Source organism: Tachypleus tridentatus, chromosome 3 (assembly GCF_004210375.1).
Source record: "Tachypleus tridentatus isolate NWPU-2018 chromosome 3, ASM421037v1, whole genome shotgun sequence".
Lineage (NCBI taxonomy): Eukaryota > Metazoa > Arthropoda > Merostomata > Xiphosura > Limulidae > Tachypleus > Tachypleus tridentatus.
Window position 1 is genome coordinate 90,598,232 of NC_134827.1, and position 19,193 is coordinate 90,617,424.

The 19,193-nt window shown below is 35.1% G+C and overlaps 1 protein-coding gene across 1 annotated transcript in view; it reads right to left on the minus strand.

The window, feature by feature from the left end:
* Window positions 1-19,193, minus strand: part of LOC143247455 (protein Wnt-6-like) — a 113,224-nt gene that overhangs the window by 38,196 nt on the left and 55,835 nt on the right. Inside the window, exon 2 of the mRNA XM_076495593.1 lies at window positions 14,112-14,332. Coding sequence (XP_076351708.1) covers window positions 14,112-14,332 — 221 coding nt within the window. The remainder of the gene's footprint in view (window positions 1-14,111; window positions 14,333-19,193) is intronic.

Genomic DNA, 19,193 nt, shown 5'->3' on the forward strand with positions numbered 1-19,193 from the left:
CCTTAGTGATTTCATTATGGCTACAAAACAAAGATAATTCTAGATACAAAACTGAAAAATGACACAATAATATGTCATGGGAAAATTAATGATACTTGAAGGACGGCAAGTTATGTTATTACATTATTTGTAGAAAATAATAAAAAAAATATTTGCCAGATGTAACTCTATTAGTTGAAAATTCTGTTTTACACTTGAGTGATATAAGTGAAAGCAGTCTGTCTATATCCTGATTGGCTAAAAGAGTTTTGAGTGAAGGTTAAGAACCAAACTATCTTTAGTGACTTGTTTGTTTTAAAATCACAAGTGGCTGTCTATGATGTGCTTATTCAAACCAGAATGTTTTTGTCAAGATTCCTGTTAGCCATCGAGGAGGAGAATCTTAATATTATGAAACCCAATAAAATATTGTTCAAAACATTAATTTGACAGTAGTTTACATAGCGTATCTTGATATAGCCATTAGCTTCGCATTCTTCAAGATATGAAGTGTTGGCACAGATATGTATGATGATGTATTCTAATGTTAATTAGAATACGTTACGATTTTCTTGGGTTTATCGCATTTGTATGAATGATAAGTTTTGGACATAAATTAGCACAAATGTGAAGTAAATTGATATACGAAATAATATGCAGAAATATGAAAATGGAAATTTATGCTTCTATAGGCTAAATAGCCAGATCATAGATGCTTAGGATTTACGTAGCGACACTCCTAATTTCGATTTCTTAACTAATGGGGAGACACCTGGTCAGCAGCATCTAATGCCACAATAGCTTTATAAGGGTCTTGGAACAGAATATTTGGATTGAGTGTCAATTTTATAACGCTTCCATAACTGAAAATGTGGAGCGTGTTCACTGGCGTCACGTTTCGAACCTTGGACCCTACTATTCTCAGCTCCATATGCAAACGACTAGACAACGCCCGAAAATAAAACCTAGGCTTGCATAGGCAGTAAGGAGACACTTTAAATGTTTTACACTATCTCACTTTATGATAGGTGTTTTCGAGATTTCAGTGTATTGTGTATAATTTTTATTTTACTTATATTTTATTAACATTTATGTAACAAATTGCTCATGAGCCCTTAACAGCATATTAGTCAAACATAAAAATTTAAATACGTTTTTAGTTAAAGACAAAGCTAGACGTTGAGTTAACTGCAGGGGCGTAGATTTTTTACACCCGATGGGGGGATGATTTTTTCAACCACTTATGTGGACTGTTCAATTTTCAAATTGGTAATCTCTGATTATGTGAACCTGAAAGCTGTAAACATGCAGTCACAGTAATCTTCTTGTCACGATACTTCAAGGTTTCCATGTAGGTTTGTATAAGTGAGGTGTTGTGAACAGTTTTCAAAATGTTAATAGAATAAAGACAAACGTGTCACAAATTAACTGCCACATGAATTTATTTCTGCACATTGCACAGCATAAAAGATGGCCATTATACTTGACAAGGTTACTAATAACTTTCATTGCATGAATTACGTTTTCAAATATTAATAAAATTAGTAATTACTCTTGATAAGTTTATATCTACTGAAAAACTGTTCATGTTGTTTGATAAAAATAATTAAAATGTCTTTGCAAACTCTTGAAAATTACACATCAGTACAATGTAGCACATAATTATTCATACTTTTCATCGAAGTAAGATTCATTTAGTCCTCTAGTCTACATGTTCATAAACGTAGACCTCCTTTGTGATGATCTGTTTATGAATTTTTTTCATACGCTCTTCTATATTTATTTTGTCGACCTCATCTCTGTGAGTGTGACAAACTGCCACATGGTTGAGATGGCACTGAGACATAGTTGACCTTAACCACGTCTTCAACCTTCTTAATGCAGAAAAGCTGTGTTCACATTCGCAGCTGGATACTGGACATACAAGCAAAATTTTTATGAAAAGAAACACTTCACTAAACATCTGCTGGCTTGTTTCATGCATTTTACAGTAAGCATCCTTTGCACTTTTCAGAGATACTGCTTTTGTTGTTCCTTTGAACATGGACAACTGAAACTCGAGCCGTTATGCAAAGGTTTCTGGATAGAAGTGTATAACTGAGTTGTCAATCTTGTCAGATGTGATCATGTTTTTTTAAGTGCCAGATATTGCCTCAAGTCATTGTTGTCTGCATCGAATCTAGTGGTCAAATGTTCTATGACTGTGTCCACATATTCAAAATATTGGCTTCTGTAGTAATCTCTAGCTGTTGCAGAATGGTGTGCTATGCCATCACCTGTGATCCTTCTGGGGGGTCTGCGTATGCGTGATAATTCAATAGGCACCAGATATAGGGAAGTTACCTTTTTCTCAGCTTCATCAAATATCTTGTTGTAATTTTCTTCTGTTCGTAATACCCGCAATTGTTCAACTGTCATTGCAGATGCTTCAATCATGCCAGATACTGTCGCTGATTTTGCTTGGAATGCATGGTTTAGTTCCTCTAATGCAGCTGATGGATGCTGAGCCATCAACAATCCTAAAACTGTCTTTCCTTTGTCAAATCTGTCCAGCAGACCTCGTACTTTCACTGCTACATCTGATTTTTCATTTGCTAATTCAAACAAAGAATCAACAATGTAACTGTAGTGATCATTAGCACAGGTAATTGCAGATAGGCGGCACAACTAGCGACTTGGACACAGTGGGCGGATGTATTTAACTGACCATTGTGGCTGTCTGACGATACAATATTTTCAAAGATTGTCTTGTATTGTATTGTATAGGCCTACATCTAGGCCTAATTATGTAATTCGATCGGTAAGAACACGAAAATCACACGAACAAACACACAATTTGTAGACCTGTGATGAAATACAACAATTCAACAGACCAAACTGTAGTGTGGGATAATTGTATGCACCATACCCCCAAAGGTGGATGTATCCCCCATCCTTCCAGGATCTACGCTCCGGGTTAACTGTGTTTTGCCCGCCACGAGTATCAAACTCAGATTTTAGTGTTATTTGTCTACAAACGTACCGCTGCGCTACTAGGGGGCCAAAACATTTAAACAGTAATAATTAAAGTATTTGACTAATCTCACTCTTTAGTTTCTGTGCATGCATTTTACATATGTAATGGACCGAATACATCTGATGTTTTACTCAGTTCTTCATACTGAAAATGATGTATAGATCTCCAGCGGGTTGTAAGTGGCTTGAAAACAAGTCGGTAATTATAGGATTAAGTACCTATTACACGTTTCCAGTATTCCTAAAATTACTGTTGTGTACTATAACACTAGGCAATAAAGTTAGATAGAAATCCAAATTTCTTCATTTTGAGACAAAAATTAAGTGTTTCGATTTGGTATAATAATTACCTTTATTTGTAACTGAACTACTTTTCTTTGTTTGCTTTTAGAATTTCGCATAAAGCTACTCGAGATCTACTTGCACTAACCGTTCCTAATTTAGAAATGATAGGTGAGAAGGAATACAGCTAGTCAACACCAACCGTTGGGTTACTTTCTTCCCAACTAAAAGTAGGATGTACTACATACACTGCTGGCCAAAATCTTAATGCGATTGCACAGTTTAAAATTGACGTCCATTTCTACAGACTTCCCTTGCCATCCATCCCCAAACATTTTCAATGGGGTTCATTTCAAGCAAACATGCTAGATGGTCCAAAAGAATCACGTTGTTCACCATTAAAAAGTCCTTTGTTGTGTGAAAATGAATGGATCTTTCAGCAGGACAACGCTGCAATCCACAATGTCCGCCAGTTGCTGTTTGACGCCCCTGTATAACCTGAAGATCCATTGTTCCATGGAAGGAGAAAGCACTCAAATCATGATGGAACCTTCTCCACTGTGTCGTGTAGAAATGCCTCCAGTGGGATATCCTTATCGTGCCAGTAATGTTGGAGGCCATCTGGACCATCCAGGTTAAATTTTTTTCTCATCAGAAAACAAAACCTTCTTCCACTTTTCTACGTCCCATGTTTGGTGCTTCTCAGCAAAGTTTATCCGAGCTGTTTCGTGATGTGGAAAGAGGTGTGGCCTTTGAAGACGTCTACGGTTTTAAAATCCTTTCTCTTGTAGATGTCGTCTTATTGTTCTTGAGCTGCATTCTGCGTCCGTAAGATCCTTAATCTGGTTCGACGATGTCTGGTGTCTTGCCGGACAACCCGTCGAATCCTCCTGCTCAACGCCGGCGAAATTTGCTTGGGCCGACCAATTGAAATTCTCGTTCTGTATTCGTCAGGATCTTTTAAGAAATTTGCAACAGCAGTTTTACTACGCCCAATCTCACCAGCGATGGCACGTTGAGAGAGACCTTGCTTTTGTAGCTCGGCAATTCTGCCACGTTCAAACTTTGTCAACTTTTTAGCCTTTGCCATGTTTTTACCCAATGTAACACAGAAGATGTCAGTGGAAGACAACGCTAATATTTGAACACAAATGACTAAATTTCGTTACGTGTTTACCGATTAACGCTTCGTTTCAGTATGGTCTTAAACTTTTGACCAGCTAGTATTTAGGCTAATTTCATAGTGTTCACATTTTCCCTATTAAATGCTAAAAAGTTTTTTATTTTTATTTTACCTTTTCTTATTTTTATCTTTTGAAGCTCTACTCAAATAAATGGTTGTGTCTAACAACTCAAAATGTATATTTTTTCTTTATGTTCATTGGCCTTAACAACGCTCTCTTAGCTAAAGGGACGAACATGTCTGGTAATGGGTTTTGAACTCACGTCCCGTAGTTTGCGACTCGAGTACTCTAACCACCATGCCTTGAGAGAATAGTAGTACTTAAATATTATAACTTAATAGATCTCCGTGATGGGAGTAAGCTGTAACCAACCACGTTAACCGCATCATTATGATTTGTTGAATAACTCACGGTTGTTGAGTCATTGTTGAGCAAAGACAAAAAACAAAAGTATATAAATATTGAATAGCTTTGTCATATTATCTGGCACGAACTGGCCCTGTGGTAGAACTTTTAATTTAGGAGCTGGTAGGCTGGGTTCGTATGCGTGCGTTATAAGAGTGACAGTCGAGTCAATCCTTTAACGTGAGTTGTAAGGTACAACTGATCTTCCGATCAGCAGTTGAAAATTAGGGACGTAGCAGGTAGCCTCAATGTAGCTCTGCTATAAATGTAAAACACAAACACCAATTTACGACAGTACTATGCTAATTATATATCTAAAACTATTTATGGCATCCTTGGATATAACACACGTCTTATTTATTTCTAGATGTTGTTCAGAACGCATTCAAATCCCAGTATTCGGCAAGAGGAGCTCGGAAGTTAGCGGTAAATGTCGTTTATTTGCTGACTTCTTTCTTGCTTAAAATTTTAAAATAGGGTATGTGCACACAAGGGCTGTGCAGTATTGTGTGAAAATTCTAAATATCAGATACTTATGCAATGAAGCTTACAATATTAAACTATTAGTAAAATCGTAAATAACTTAATTACGTTAACAATACTTGCGTTTTACAAAATCTTAATTTAAACCATACCTCTGAATACAGAGGTACCATATACGACAACCTTAAATTATAATGATTTGTTTTATATGTACATCAATGAATTACACATGCTTATACATATCTATCTGCAGGTTTGTATGGAACAATAAATACACACAATACACATATTGTTTTAACCACACTATTTCCTGTTTTACTGAAAACACTTAGTTGAGCATCTGACGATTCTTACTTAACTGCTACTGTGTTGCTCTTGCTTCCCATTAGTACAACGGTCTGTCTAAGCACTTATACTGATAGACACTAGGTTTCTATACCTGTGGTGGGCAGAGCACAAACAACTTTTTGTGTGCTTTGTACTAATAACAAACAACAACTATGTTGCTCTTAGCATTGCAAAGTCTAAACAAGACGAACTTCAATGTGCGCTCGTTTACAGTTTTTGAAATAAATGGCGAATAACAAAACGATTGAGTTGGGTTATTTCACTGGAAAAATAGTGTTTAACTTTGATAATAACTAGAAGGGAAATTATAAATGAAGATTTCTCTAACGTATGAAAATAAAATCATCATCACAATGTATATTGTCATTATCTCCTCTCAGGCCCGGCATGGCCAGGTGGTTAAGGCACTCGACTCGTAATCTGAAGGCCGCGGGTTCGAATATCCCTCATACCAAATGTGCTCTCCCTTTCAGCCGTGGGGGCATTATAATGTTACAGTCAATCCCGGTATTCGTTAGTAAAAGAATAGCCCAAGAGTTGGCGGTAGATGATGATGACTAGCTGCCTTCCTTCAGGTCTTACACTGCTAAATTGGGGACGGCTAGCGCAGATAGCCCTCGTGCAGCTGTGCGCGAAATTCAACCCAAATCTTCTCTCAAATATTAATTTTTTTCCCATTCTACTTTTTATACAAGCGACGCTTCAACTAATACTGAATGATATCAAGGAACTGAGGTAGATTTAAGTGGAACTCAAAACAATTTGAGAGTATTATTTCCTAGTCTCAAACCACGCTTCTAATTGTAACGGAACAGACGAGATCGAGCATTTAACTTACACTAAAAAAACGCTACATACTTTGAGGTCGTGGATGTGCTATAAGTGTGACAGTTAAATTTCATTGTTGGAGCATACAATATTAGCCTAAGAACTGATAAGAGCAACCTAGTTTAAATTTGCAACGGGTAGGAACAAAGGCGGTCCTTTCATTAATTTGGGCTAAAATATTAAAAAAGGAGTAAAATTATTGTATACAATAGTGCAAAATGTTGTTTAGCAGTTAACTTAAAAAACACGAAAACATCAACCCAACCTCGTAACTGAAAACAAAATGTTTATAAGGTACTTATTTGAAACGAAAATAAACTGACAAGTTTATGAATTGTATTAAACATTTACTAAGAAAGCTTATGAACGAATAATTTTCAAAATAATCGATATTTGTGAGGCTGTTACATATGAAATATCGGATTTTTAAAAGAAATTGTGAAACAAGTACATATTTTTATTGTTTAGATTATTTAATCGAAATAAACTCCTTTAGGCTCAATACAATTTGTCCAAAGAGTTTATAAATGTTATCTTTAAAGAATTGGACGTCCCTTAATGTAATAAGTCTTAGAAGGCACTTTCAATTGACCTTTGGTTTGCAAACGATTTTTCGTTTAAAAAACGTCTAAATATTTAAAAAAAAAGTGATAATTTGTAGGCGAAAGATCTGGTGAATATAGTGGATAAGGTAAAGTTCGTACTGAAGCTGTTTAGTTTTTGGACAGTAACACGTGAGAAACAAAGTCAAGCATTGATGTAAAATAGTATAGGTCCACTGTGATTGGTTATTGGTGGGTGTTTCCTGAGAACTTCTGACGCATAATTTCAGATTCACAACAATATTTCTCTGCTGTGTTGTTTCTTTTGGATTTGTAAATGAATAATGGATCACACCTGCTGACGACCAGCAAGCACTGACCATAAGCTTCTTCATAGTGAAGCCACTATCCGGATTGTCGTTGATTGCCGTAAATAATTATTTTTCATCACAGGTGATAATTCTGAGGAGAAACAGGTCGTTTTTGTTGCGAGTAAGGAGTGAGGAACAAATTTCAGCTCGTCTCGTTTGATGATTTTCGGTCAATTCGTGAGTACTCAGTTATCGAGTTATTTCACCTCTCCAATTGCTTCAAGATGTCGGGAAGCTGTTTAATAATGAACACTAAATTTGTTGGCAAGTTCTCTCATGGTTTGGTGAGTATGTGATTCATCTTAGACCTTCAATTCTTCCTCATTAAGGGTGTCTGATGATGTATCACCAGAGCGAAATCTTTTAATCCAACGTCGTGCTGAGCGCTCATTAGCTGCGTCATCACCAAATGCATGGTTGATATCACCAGCTGCCCTCACCGCATTGTAACCAAACTAGAACTCGTTCAATAAAATTACACGAATATCAATTTTACTCATGGTGACAAAATTAATATAAATATGATTTAGTTTCTCAAATAACAAGAATGAAGTGAGTTTGAAATGAACCATACAATATACTATATTATTCTGACAAATTTACAATAATGCTTCTCTTTCAGCCACTAAAAATCGAGTTTCAAATATGTACATGAAAATCCGACATTTCATATGCAACAGATTGGTATTCTAAGTTAAGTGAGCTAATAACTTTGTGTGTGTTTACGCCCAACTAACTCCTTCCACAGTTCTGGAGCTGCCAGGACTAAACTTGGCAAGCGGACTCGGAATTGTCCCAGGGGTGTCGTTAGGCAAATGTCGTATCCCCCTACAAAAGGGTAACTAAAACGCCTCTGGAAGAATACCAGGCATGTCAACGGTCTAAGAATAGGTTTTCTTTTATCGGATATTTTGTTCCTTGATTCCTTCCTCAATACCCCAAGGGTGGAATTTAAAAAAAACTGTGTTCATACCCCCACTCACTGATTCTGCATGCTACTGGTGGAACTACCAGAGCAATTATTCGCTGGTTGTTTAACCTCTTAAATAACAGAAAATGTCGAGTAAATGTAGATGCTCAGAGTATTTTACTCCTGAGGCTTTCAGGGAGGGGGTAGTTAGTCCCATATTTTTCATCATGTACATACGTTATATGCCAATCGACACAAATTTCTGTTTTGCTTCGAAATTCCCGAATGATGTAGTAATTTGGAAAAGTTCCAAAACCCCTCCACAAATTTACATCTCATGATTAATTATATAGCAGAATACTGCTGGAAGAAAATAAAAATTAGTGTACCAAAAATACAGGTCCTTATGTTCTCAAAATCCAGTACAAGCAAACCCGAAACTTATCAAGATGGAACCATTCTCCAAACTGTAACATTTCTAAGCCTTACTCGAAACTAACATGGAAAACACATTTAAACGAACTCAAAATTAAAACCTGAAGCGTGTGAGCTACGTCAGGAGTCTGTTTGGAAATAAGATAGGCACATTATTGACAAACATATTCAAACCTTACAAACACTTCATATGTCTGGTTATAGAATATACCTGTCGGGTTAGATTAACATTACGCCACACACAAGTATGTTTGTTTGTTTTGAATTTCGCGCAAAGCCACACGAGGGCTATTTGTGTTTGTGGAATTAGTTGAATCTTCTTTAATAGTGATTAGGTACAAGGTCTTTCCAGTCTCTTGAAATCCAGCAAGTAAGCACAGATCTTTCGATGAAACTAAAGCGATTATAGCACTGAAGAGGAAACAGTATGAATAGTTATTAAAAGGAAAAAAACAAACTTCGAGTAATCGAGATTATTAAATTCTGATTGATCAAACAGTTATTTGCACCGATTTGACAATAATCTAAAACTTTTGCAGTGAATCAGGGCACACCTTTAACTTCACATTTCACATTAAAAACAAACAACTCACTCCTGGGTATAATATCCTAAACGTTGTATTAACCAGTAACTTGGGATTTAAACACAAGAATAAGAATAAATACTGACACATTAAAGTTATAATAACAATATAATATACACATGTGTGTGTGTGTGTTTTCTTATCGCAAAGCCAGATCAGGCTATCTGCTGAGCCCACCGAGTGGAAGCAAACCCCTGATTTTAACGTTGTTTGTCCGAAGACTTACCGCTTCACTAGCGGTGGGCTACACATATGCGAGTGTGTGTTTTAACATACGTTAACAGTAGTTAACAAATAATAATAAAATATGTATACCCTAGTTCAATACTTTTTTGCTTTAGCTCAAATTTACATTATTTTCTGAATTTAATAAACTACCTTTATAACTTTGTAATATTAATACACAGATAACGAATACCACTCGAGTTTTGCTTATTTTATAGGGAACGCAAATAATATAGATTCAAACTACACGTGAACAACGCCACATTGAGCACGTTATGAACATAAACACGTTTTGTTAGTAAATTTTATAAAGAATAATATGAAGCGTTCATATACCAAAATATTCACCATTTAAACCTGGAAAGTCATGAAGAGTTTTCCGTTTTGAGAAGTGACAGGATAGGCTTAAGTTTCATTTACTCGAAGCGTGTGTCACGATCTTGTTAAGACAGTGACAGTTAGGCAAGGTTTATTTAATGCGAGTTTATTATCTTACTCACTGAAGGTAGCTAACGAACTGTGAACTGGAATACGTTTTACGTCCTTCAAGTGAGTCCTGAAAAGAAACATCTGTAATACTGCTAGTTGTTATTTCACCTATTACTTTTGTTTTAATATTGAAATATGAATTTTAGAAGATGACCAAAACTCTTACGAGGGTAAGTAAACTTTTGAAATAGAAACTAAACTTAGGTTTATATGACATGGCCTAACTTTTTCATACGTATTCTAATATACGTATTTATTTTTTAACGGTTGAGTTCATGTGCCCGACAATAAATTATTCACGTAAGCTCCAATGTTTTCAATTACACTACTTCTAGGCTTCAGTGTTTCTTTGAAACTTTTTTAACATGAACGCCTCAGCCTACCTGACCATGCAGAGCCACGATAATAAGAAGGCCCACTACATTCGAGATTCGATGTGGCAGACAGTTTGATATCTTTATCATAAAATTGAAACGTATCTTGCACCTCGAGAATCCATTAAAAAATGGAACTGTCCATATACCCTATAGTAAGTAAGACATATTCAATTTTATTGAAAGTTATGAACAACTTTTATTGGTTTTATTGCCAACCTGCTAAGTCAGACTAGACCAATTTACCGTTTGAATTTGTACATGTTATCTAAACCAAAAATATAAAACTTTGATTTTAGACTTTGCTGCGATACTTCTCAACCGTTGTTTCCTTTACTGGGTAAACATAAATATTGAAATTTATACAAATGTTTTTTCGTAAACGTAATAAATGCACAACATACCCGCAGTTTTAAACTTGCCTACACGTTTTGTAAAATTAGTTTTCTAACCAATGTGTCATGTATATGAGGCTACATATACTTAATTCAGCATGTAAGTACAGCCTAAAAATGAAACCCACAAGGCTTGTTACGTAGATGTACTTAAATCTCAGCACGGTCGAAATGTTGTATAATAAACACACTCCTCTAGGTGCAGAAAGCTGTAAAGCAGATTGTGTTTCATATACAGCGTTGAGATAAATTCTTAGAAAAGCATAATTTTTAACATAACAAAGTTAATGTTGATTCGATGCGTTTTTAAGAAGTAATTTAAATAGAATACTACAGATAGTGACGGGAAATGGAGGCTCGTTATTGGTTTGGGAATTTAAAGATTGCTCTTCTAATTCAGTATGTTTCTTGGTTCGCATTTGTTTGGAAAATATTATTAAAATTACGTCATTTACTGCTTTCAAAAGTTTTACGAATTAAAAATATAATTTAACATTCACAATGCATTGTACACTAACTTCTATTCTTTAGTTTCTCTTGAAGAAATTAATCTAAATAAAAAAAAAATTTTCATATTTCAGAATATAGAACATAAATAATAATATTCATTTTCCAGAACCAACAGTCAAGACACCCCAAAAAAAAACAGACTAGCTGCGCTTCAGGGAACCTTTTCTTCAGAGGTGTTTTCAGGCAATAAGATAAAAGAAAAATAATAACATCTAAGCTCAAGCATCATAAACAAAACGTTTGAAAAAATAAAAAAGACTAGCTGCGCTATATTCGAGGTTTCTATACCTAATTTAAAAGAAAAATAATAACATCTAAGCTCAAGCATCATAAACAAAACGTGTTTGTTTCTAATATAATTTTAGCTCAAGCTTGTTTCTTAGTAGCCTTTGCCGAAACTTATATATAAGCAGATTTTGTGATTGAAAAAATCAACCATTTTAAAGTGTTGTTGCAAATTAGGAATCGAATATCACGAAGAGACCAACGTCAATTACCGCCTCAGAGAGCTAGGCCTGACTAACCAAACTTAGTAGTCTCTTAAAGTTTATTAGCGTAAATCATTTCTTTCTGTGTACCGAAGAAAAAAACTGATACCGAACACTGTTTGGCCATTTTGAATTGAATAACACTTTAAAATTTATTATCTCTAAAAAATGAGTTAGTTTTAGGTGTGTTTTGGTTTTTTTGTGTCTGTTATCAATAGGGGGTAAATGAGATAGTGTTTAAGGTGTTTTTCTCGCTCGGTTTCTGTATGTTATCAAGGGGTAAAATAATATTGTTTTAATACTTTTTTATAATTTGTAAACATAGTCTTATACGCAGATTTTTAACATTTCAGAATAAGAAAACCTTAACATAAGAGCATCATTACAGAGAAAAGTTGGTTTACTTCATATACAGTTTTTAAAAGTATAAATATGCTTTTGTATTAAATTGATAAGGATTATTCTTTGAGCTACATTTATATCAATAATAAGGTCACTTCGTATATAGCATACTTTATCAAACCATGAGGAATGTTTTTCTAGATAATTCTATTATCAAAAAGACAACGATTATTCTTGTACGCGTACCGTCTTCATGAAAATTAGTTATGTTTCTCTTTCCGGCATGGCCAGGTGGGTTAACGCGTTCGACTAGTAATCCGCGGGTTCGAATTCCCGTCGCAACACACATGCTCGCCTTTCCAGCCGTGGGGGCCTTAAAATGTGACGTTCAATACCACTATTCGTTGGTAAAATAGTAGCCCAAGAGTTGGCGGTGGGTAGTGATGTCTAGCTGCCTTCCCTCTAACCTTACATTGCTAAATTATGGACGGCTAGCGCAGATAGCCCTCGTGAAGCTTTGCGCGAAATTCAAAAACAAACAAACAGTTATGTTTCTGTGGGAGCTATCTTATCTTTGTGATAGAGTTAGGTGACTCAGATAAGCTGTAGTCGCGATATTTCATAACTTTCACATTCGTTATTCATGTAGCTAAAGTATGTTATAGCTTTCACATTTTTTGTTCATCTAGCTATGATATTTTATAACCTTTACATTCATTAGCCATGTAGCCACAATATTTTATTATTTTCAAATTCATCATTCACCTAGTTGTCGTATTAACTAATCGTCTATCTACAGTATATTTTAATTTTACATTCATTATTCACATATATGCACACATCGTTCGGTCAAACTTTCATATGATTTTCTATTTTCATCATGTTTTTCTTCCTATGGAGCATTATCTCTGAGAAGCTTTTGCCTTTCGATCAATATATGTTACCAGTTTTACAGTAATCACTATTTTATTCTCTTTGTTCGCGTGGTTATTTCACATTGTCACCTGTTCTGGGTGTGTTCCTTAAACAAAGTTTCAATGTTGATTTATTATTTTATCAGGCAAGTTCATTCACATTTGAAAAAAAAATTGTTACTTTATCACTTTTCCGAATAGAATATTTTAGGTTTCTTGATTTAAACTTAAACTGTTCAAAGCTTTTTCTTTATCTAATCTTTCTCTCTCTTTTTTAACTTTATTATATTTTCGTTTAGATATTATTCTCCAAACAGTAATGTTCTTTTTGTGAGAGATATATTAGTTTGTCCGCCTTATTTCCCAGGTGATATGATACATGGTGTTCGGAAAGTCACTGTGCACTTATATATTTATTAACAGACATGTTTCAATATAGAATACAGGAGGTAAATATGAATGACAATTATAAACAATGTTGAAAGTGACCCCCGTTGGCATTAATACAAGCCTGGATCCTTCTTATTTTGTTTCTAAACACCGCTATCAGTTGCTGGCTTGAAATACACTGAACAAAATATGATAACAAAACTGCACAGTGACTTTCCGAACACCCTGTAGTATTTCTGTCACATGAACATTTAACTTGTTACTACATTATTCTACAGAGAATCATAATTCTTACTGTGAAAACTGAACAAGTTGAAATGAGTTTAATTTTTAAATTTTATTACTTTATAGTTAAATAGGGTATATTTATTTGAAAATGCTACCATGAAATATTATTTTATCTAATAAAGGGTATTATTATTTAACGAATGTTATTATTTGACTTATTACATTAACATAATTATTTAACTTTTTGTAACTTATATAATTACTCCCTCAGTAACTGTTATTTTGCTGCGGCTTTATTAATTATTTCTCACTTATAATTCTTCTTAATATGATAGCATCAAAAATTTCATCCAGTTTCGCATTTAAAAAAAATATATAATTTTTTCTCACCTTTCATGAGAATCTTCTTCATGGATCGTCGTTCTCGAGTACAGTTCCAGCGACGATTACGGAACTGATATTGGCACTCTTGTATTGCCATCTGAGCACCTTGAACGATAGCCTTTTTGATTTCTGGTTCTTTCTGACAGATGACATTTTGTTTTCCACGAAGTCTGCGTACTTTATGACAGATAGTTTTGGGATTTATAACAAGTTGTTTTGACCAGGCCCTGAAATGAATGTAATGAAAGTTTGTCACTTTTTACTCCCAGTGATAAGTGAGGAAATTATATCTAAATATTAGTAGTTGGCGATGACATTTTCTTTCTCTTATTATACATACACCCACCCACCGACGCAGATACACACTCTTATATATTATATTTATATATAATTTTAAAGAAACTACTTTTGTGGAGAGTTTAGAGGTCGTTAGTTACCCATGGTTATCCTTGGTATATAAGTAAGTAACTTTAAAATATTTAGGTTTTTCATTCAGTATGTCGAGACGGAAATATTAACTTCAGGTAGGTGCACGTGTCTGAGCTCACTGGTTTAGACTTAAACAGATTTTTAAGACAAAAAGAAGAAGTGGGACTTAACAGCTATTAAAGTAATAGCTTTAAATTTTGTTTAGCATCATTCTGTAATTATTAAATCAAAGGGTGGAAAGTGGAAGTTTTATTTTGTGGAAATGTAGATTGGTTTATTTATATCTTAAGATTAGATCTAAATATTAAAGGTAATTAATTTCCTACAGCTAGCTTCAGGCAAAGAAAAGCAGTACAAGCTGAAACGTTGTGGGTTCAAGCACTGAATTCCTACATCTAAGTTGCTGGGTAGTTTAACGTCGTCAACTGGATCTTGTCTGATAGGTGGATTATCCCTGACCCGTTTAGGTGATATGGCCGCAGATGTTACCTGATTGATATGGCCACAGAAACTGTCTGATTGATATGACCACAGACGCTTTCTGACAGATATGTGCCGCAGACGTTATTTGATTGGTATGACCACAAACGTAATATGATTGATATGTCCACAGATGCTGTCCGTTATCACTTAGTGATGACAACGAGAACTACTAATGTAAGTTAATTTTAATTTTTAGTTTCAATATAATGTTTTTGATTTACATTAAGATCATTATTGTTTTACAGTGCTAATTTAATCACCTATTGATATTTAATTTATCTAATAGCATTAGAACTATTTCATATACATAAATGAATAAATGACTGTAATACTATTAGTTACTTTAACCGTTAACAGGCGATTGAATCAGTACTATAAAAGATAATGAACTTAATAAAATATATGCAGTGTCATTGTAGATTCTAGTTGTCAACTTGATATCATAACGGATAATGCCTGTAGTAATACTATTCTAATTCGTTTAGATATTCCATCCATCAGACAAAATCCAAACACTGATGTTAAGTTAGCCAGCAAGCATAGAAAATCAATTAATGGTACGGAGTTGAGTGCTTGCACTCATAACTTCTCAACTCCTATTGCCTTTCACTATCTGCAGCCAGTTGTAGGAGGGCAGTTACCCTTAAAATTCTAAAAGTAGAAATGAAACCACTCTTAGGTTTCTACGATGTGAAACTCTCAACTTCCAACCTTACAAACAGATGTTAAGCGAACTACAAACTTTACCTAAACAGTTCTTACATATCGAACCTCCTTCCTTTGTGTGGTATTATCCGTTATGACATAAGGTTGACAACTAGGATCAATAATTGTAATTCTCATTTTATGTATATATTATAGTGTAATAATTCATATTGTGTGTTTGTCATTTTATTTGTTTGTACGCGAGCTCCTCCCACAGTTATGGAATTAGCAGGATCAAACATGGCAGGCAAACTGGGGGTGGTCAGGGGGTGTTCTTTATTTATATAGCATAGTCCCCTATCAAGAGGTTTACAATGCGCTTGAATGTCATCCAGACATGGTAAAGGTTTATATGTAGGTTTTCAGAGTCACTGAACCTTAATCTGGCTTTGAATTATATGCTCCTGGGCCCCATTGAGGATTGCGCTGGCGCCATATTTGAAACTGCATTTATATACTCACACACACATTTCCAGTGCCAGATAAGTGAGCCCTAGATACAAACGTACTTCTATTTTGAAAGGGTTTTGTATGTAAAAATAAGATTATGTGAGTCAATGTATGACCGTTAAGTGGGACCGTATTGTGAACATGAACTAATAATTCAACCACGCATAAGTGAAACTAATGAAAAATACGAATTAATGTTTCCCCATGAATTGGACATGGCACAAAAAAGTCATTTTAATTAAACACTGCGGACGATGTACTAAAATTAATAATTAATGCAACAAGGTAAGAAGGGTTATTACCTAGGATTCAGTAAAAGTGTAGACACAATAGCAATTCCAGAGGGGAGAAAGAGGTCAATGCTGAAATTGACCCTCCAAAACATGGACTGAAGTTGAAGAAGTTGAAAGGCACCTTGATATTACACTTACAAATAATATAGTTTTAACTGTAACAGGCATCTACTGCTCTCCGATAAAAACTTTAGTTACAAAACATAACAAGAAATACGTAGCGATAGAAGATATCAAAAGTAAACATTAATATTATGGATGTAATACTACTACAAGAAATGGCATTTGAACCTCCTTTATAGCATTTAAAGAAAATTAAAAGTACACATAAAACACATAATGACCCTGACTTGGACAACGATCACCTAAATTATGTTTAAAACACGTAATTACATGATGTAGACGACTATCATCTAAATTATGTTTAAAAGATAAATTAAATTAAACCAATATAAAGGAACACCTTTATACCTATATTAATTAATAACCCAACATCTAAATGCAACGCCCCCTACAATATCGTACGCTTTCACACTCTCGTCCCTAAGACATGTGAAGATGACTTAAGAAAGTCGAAACGTTGTTCTGTACTTTATTTTACTTAAAGTTTTAATACCCATATCAGCCGTCTTTAGAATGCATTAAAACACTTAATGTCCCTGATATGGACAACTATTACCTAAATTATGTAATTAACCTTACTGAAAAAAATGAAACAAAATTTCCAACTATTTTTACTATACACACAACAAACAAACAAACATAAAATATAAAACACACACAAGACACTTATGTTACATGCGATGTAACCACAACATAGGTTTCAACAGCAATAAAAACAATGTACCTGATGATATCTTACTCCAAAAAAAGGAACACATTTATTGATTGAACATTTCACAGCACTTCTTACTCTCTCCCCAACATCAGGGTACATCCCTGTCTCTTGGAGGCAGGAAAATATTCTCACGTCTTTAAAAGAAAAGAAACTTGCCAACAAACCAAAGAGATACAGACCAATTAGCCTGATCAGCTGTGTAGGCTAAATCTGGAAATAGCTATAAGTATTAGATTATGTAGATGCTTAGAGAGAAGTTCAAAATTATTCGGAGTATAAAACGGTTTCAGAAAATTTCGACACACCACTGATCGTTTAGTCAGGTTAATTGAAACCGTAACAGATAACTTTATTTAAGAAAAACAGCGCACGATTGTCTGCTTACTCGACCTGGAGAAAGTTTGTGATACAATATAACATTGGGATATAAGGTTCCGGATGCTGCAGATGAAAATATCCCTGTGAATTTTCGACTGTTTTATATTCTTGGCTAACTCGAGCAAGTTTTTGTCTAGGATTCGCCTGAACTTTACACCATCCAATTTCCCTTCAATATAGACAGGCTTCCAAGTCCCTGCTGACGAGAAGCACCACCATAAGGAGATGCTGTTACCACCATACTTGACAGTTGGGATGGTGTTGACTGGGTGATGTACTATGTTGGGCTTACACCAGACGTAAATTTAGGCCAAAAAAAGCTCAATTTGTGTCTCGTCTGACCACCGAGAAACGTATTTAAAACTTACAAACAATACATACGGGTGGTAATAGAATATACTCGGATTAATGTTACATCACACGTTTGTTTGTTTTGAATTTCGCCTAAAGCTACACGAGGACTATCTCTGCTAGCCATCCATAACTTAGCAGTGTAAAACTAGAGGGAAGGCAGCTAGTCATTGCTACCCACCGCCAAATCTTGGGCTACTCTTTTACCAACGAATATCCTGAGTCGACACGTGAGTAAACAGAAGTTATAAGCTGTAGGAAACTCAGTTCTGACTACACACAAAGTTTCACACACACTTAACAAGCTCAGTTCTCCTATACAATTATGCGAACATACTGTCAGGCTCCTGAACAGATAGGTTGTCTACTTTTAGCTAAACGTTAACAGAAACGAACTTGTACGTTCATTAGATCGCTATATCATATATGATGCAAATGATCAATCAGCCACCTAGTGGCAGATGTAGTTAACTATATTATATTTAACCATATCTTTGTGTAGTGTATTAACTATGTATTGTTAAGGTATCAGTGTTAAAAACATGCTAAAAATATTACGAAAGGAACAAGCATTGGAACGTGTGAGACAATTTGTGTATAATGTAAGACTATCTTCATTTCAAATGAAGCAAAATGTGTGGCAGTATAAAGTTCAAAGTTGAATATAATGGATATATAGATAATGTGATTAAGACAGTGACTTTACATAAGTACAGAATCTTCATTTGTATGCTGATTATCGTTTAAAAGTATTTTTAATTTAACGGTGCCGCATGGAAAAAGAGCACCTGATCCTCACAGATCCTGTTAAAGATCAGAAACGTTTGTTTTGTTTTCTTTTTGGAATTTCGCACAAAGCTACTCGAGGGCTATCTGTGCTAGCCGTCCCTAATTTAGCAGTGTAAGACTAGAGGGAAGGCAGCTAGTCATCACCACCCACCGCCAACTCTTGGGCTACTCTTTTACCAACGAATAGTGGGATTGACCGTAACATTATACACCTCCACGGCTGGGAGGGCGAGCATGTTTAGCGCGACGCGGGCGCGAACACGCGACCCTCGGATTACGAGTCGCACGCCTTACGCGCTTGGCCATGCCAGGCCTGAGATCAGAAACACATCTAACTGTTTCTCACGTGCTCAGGCACCGTGCACTAGGGTA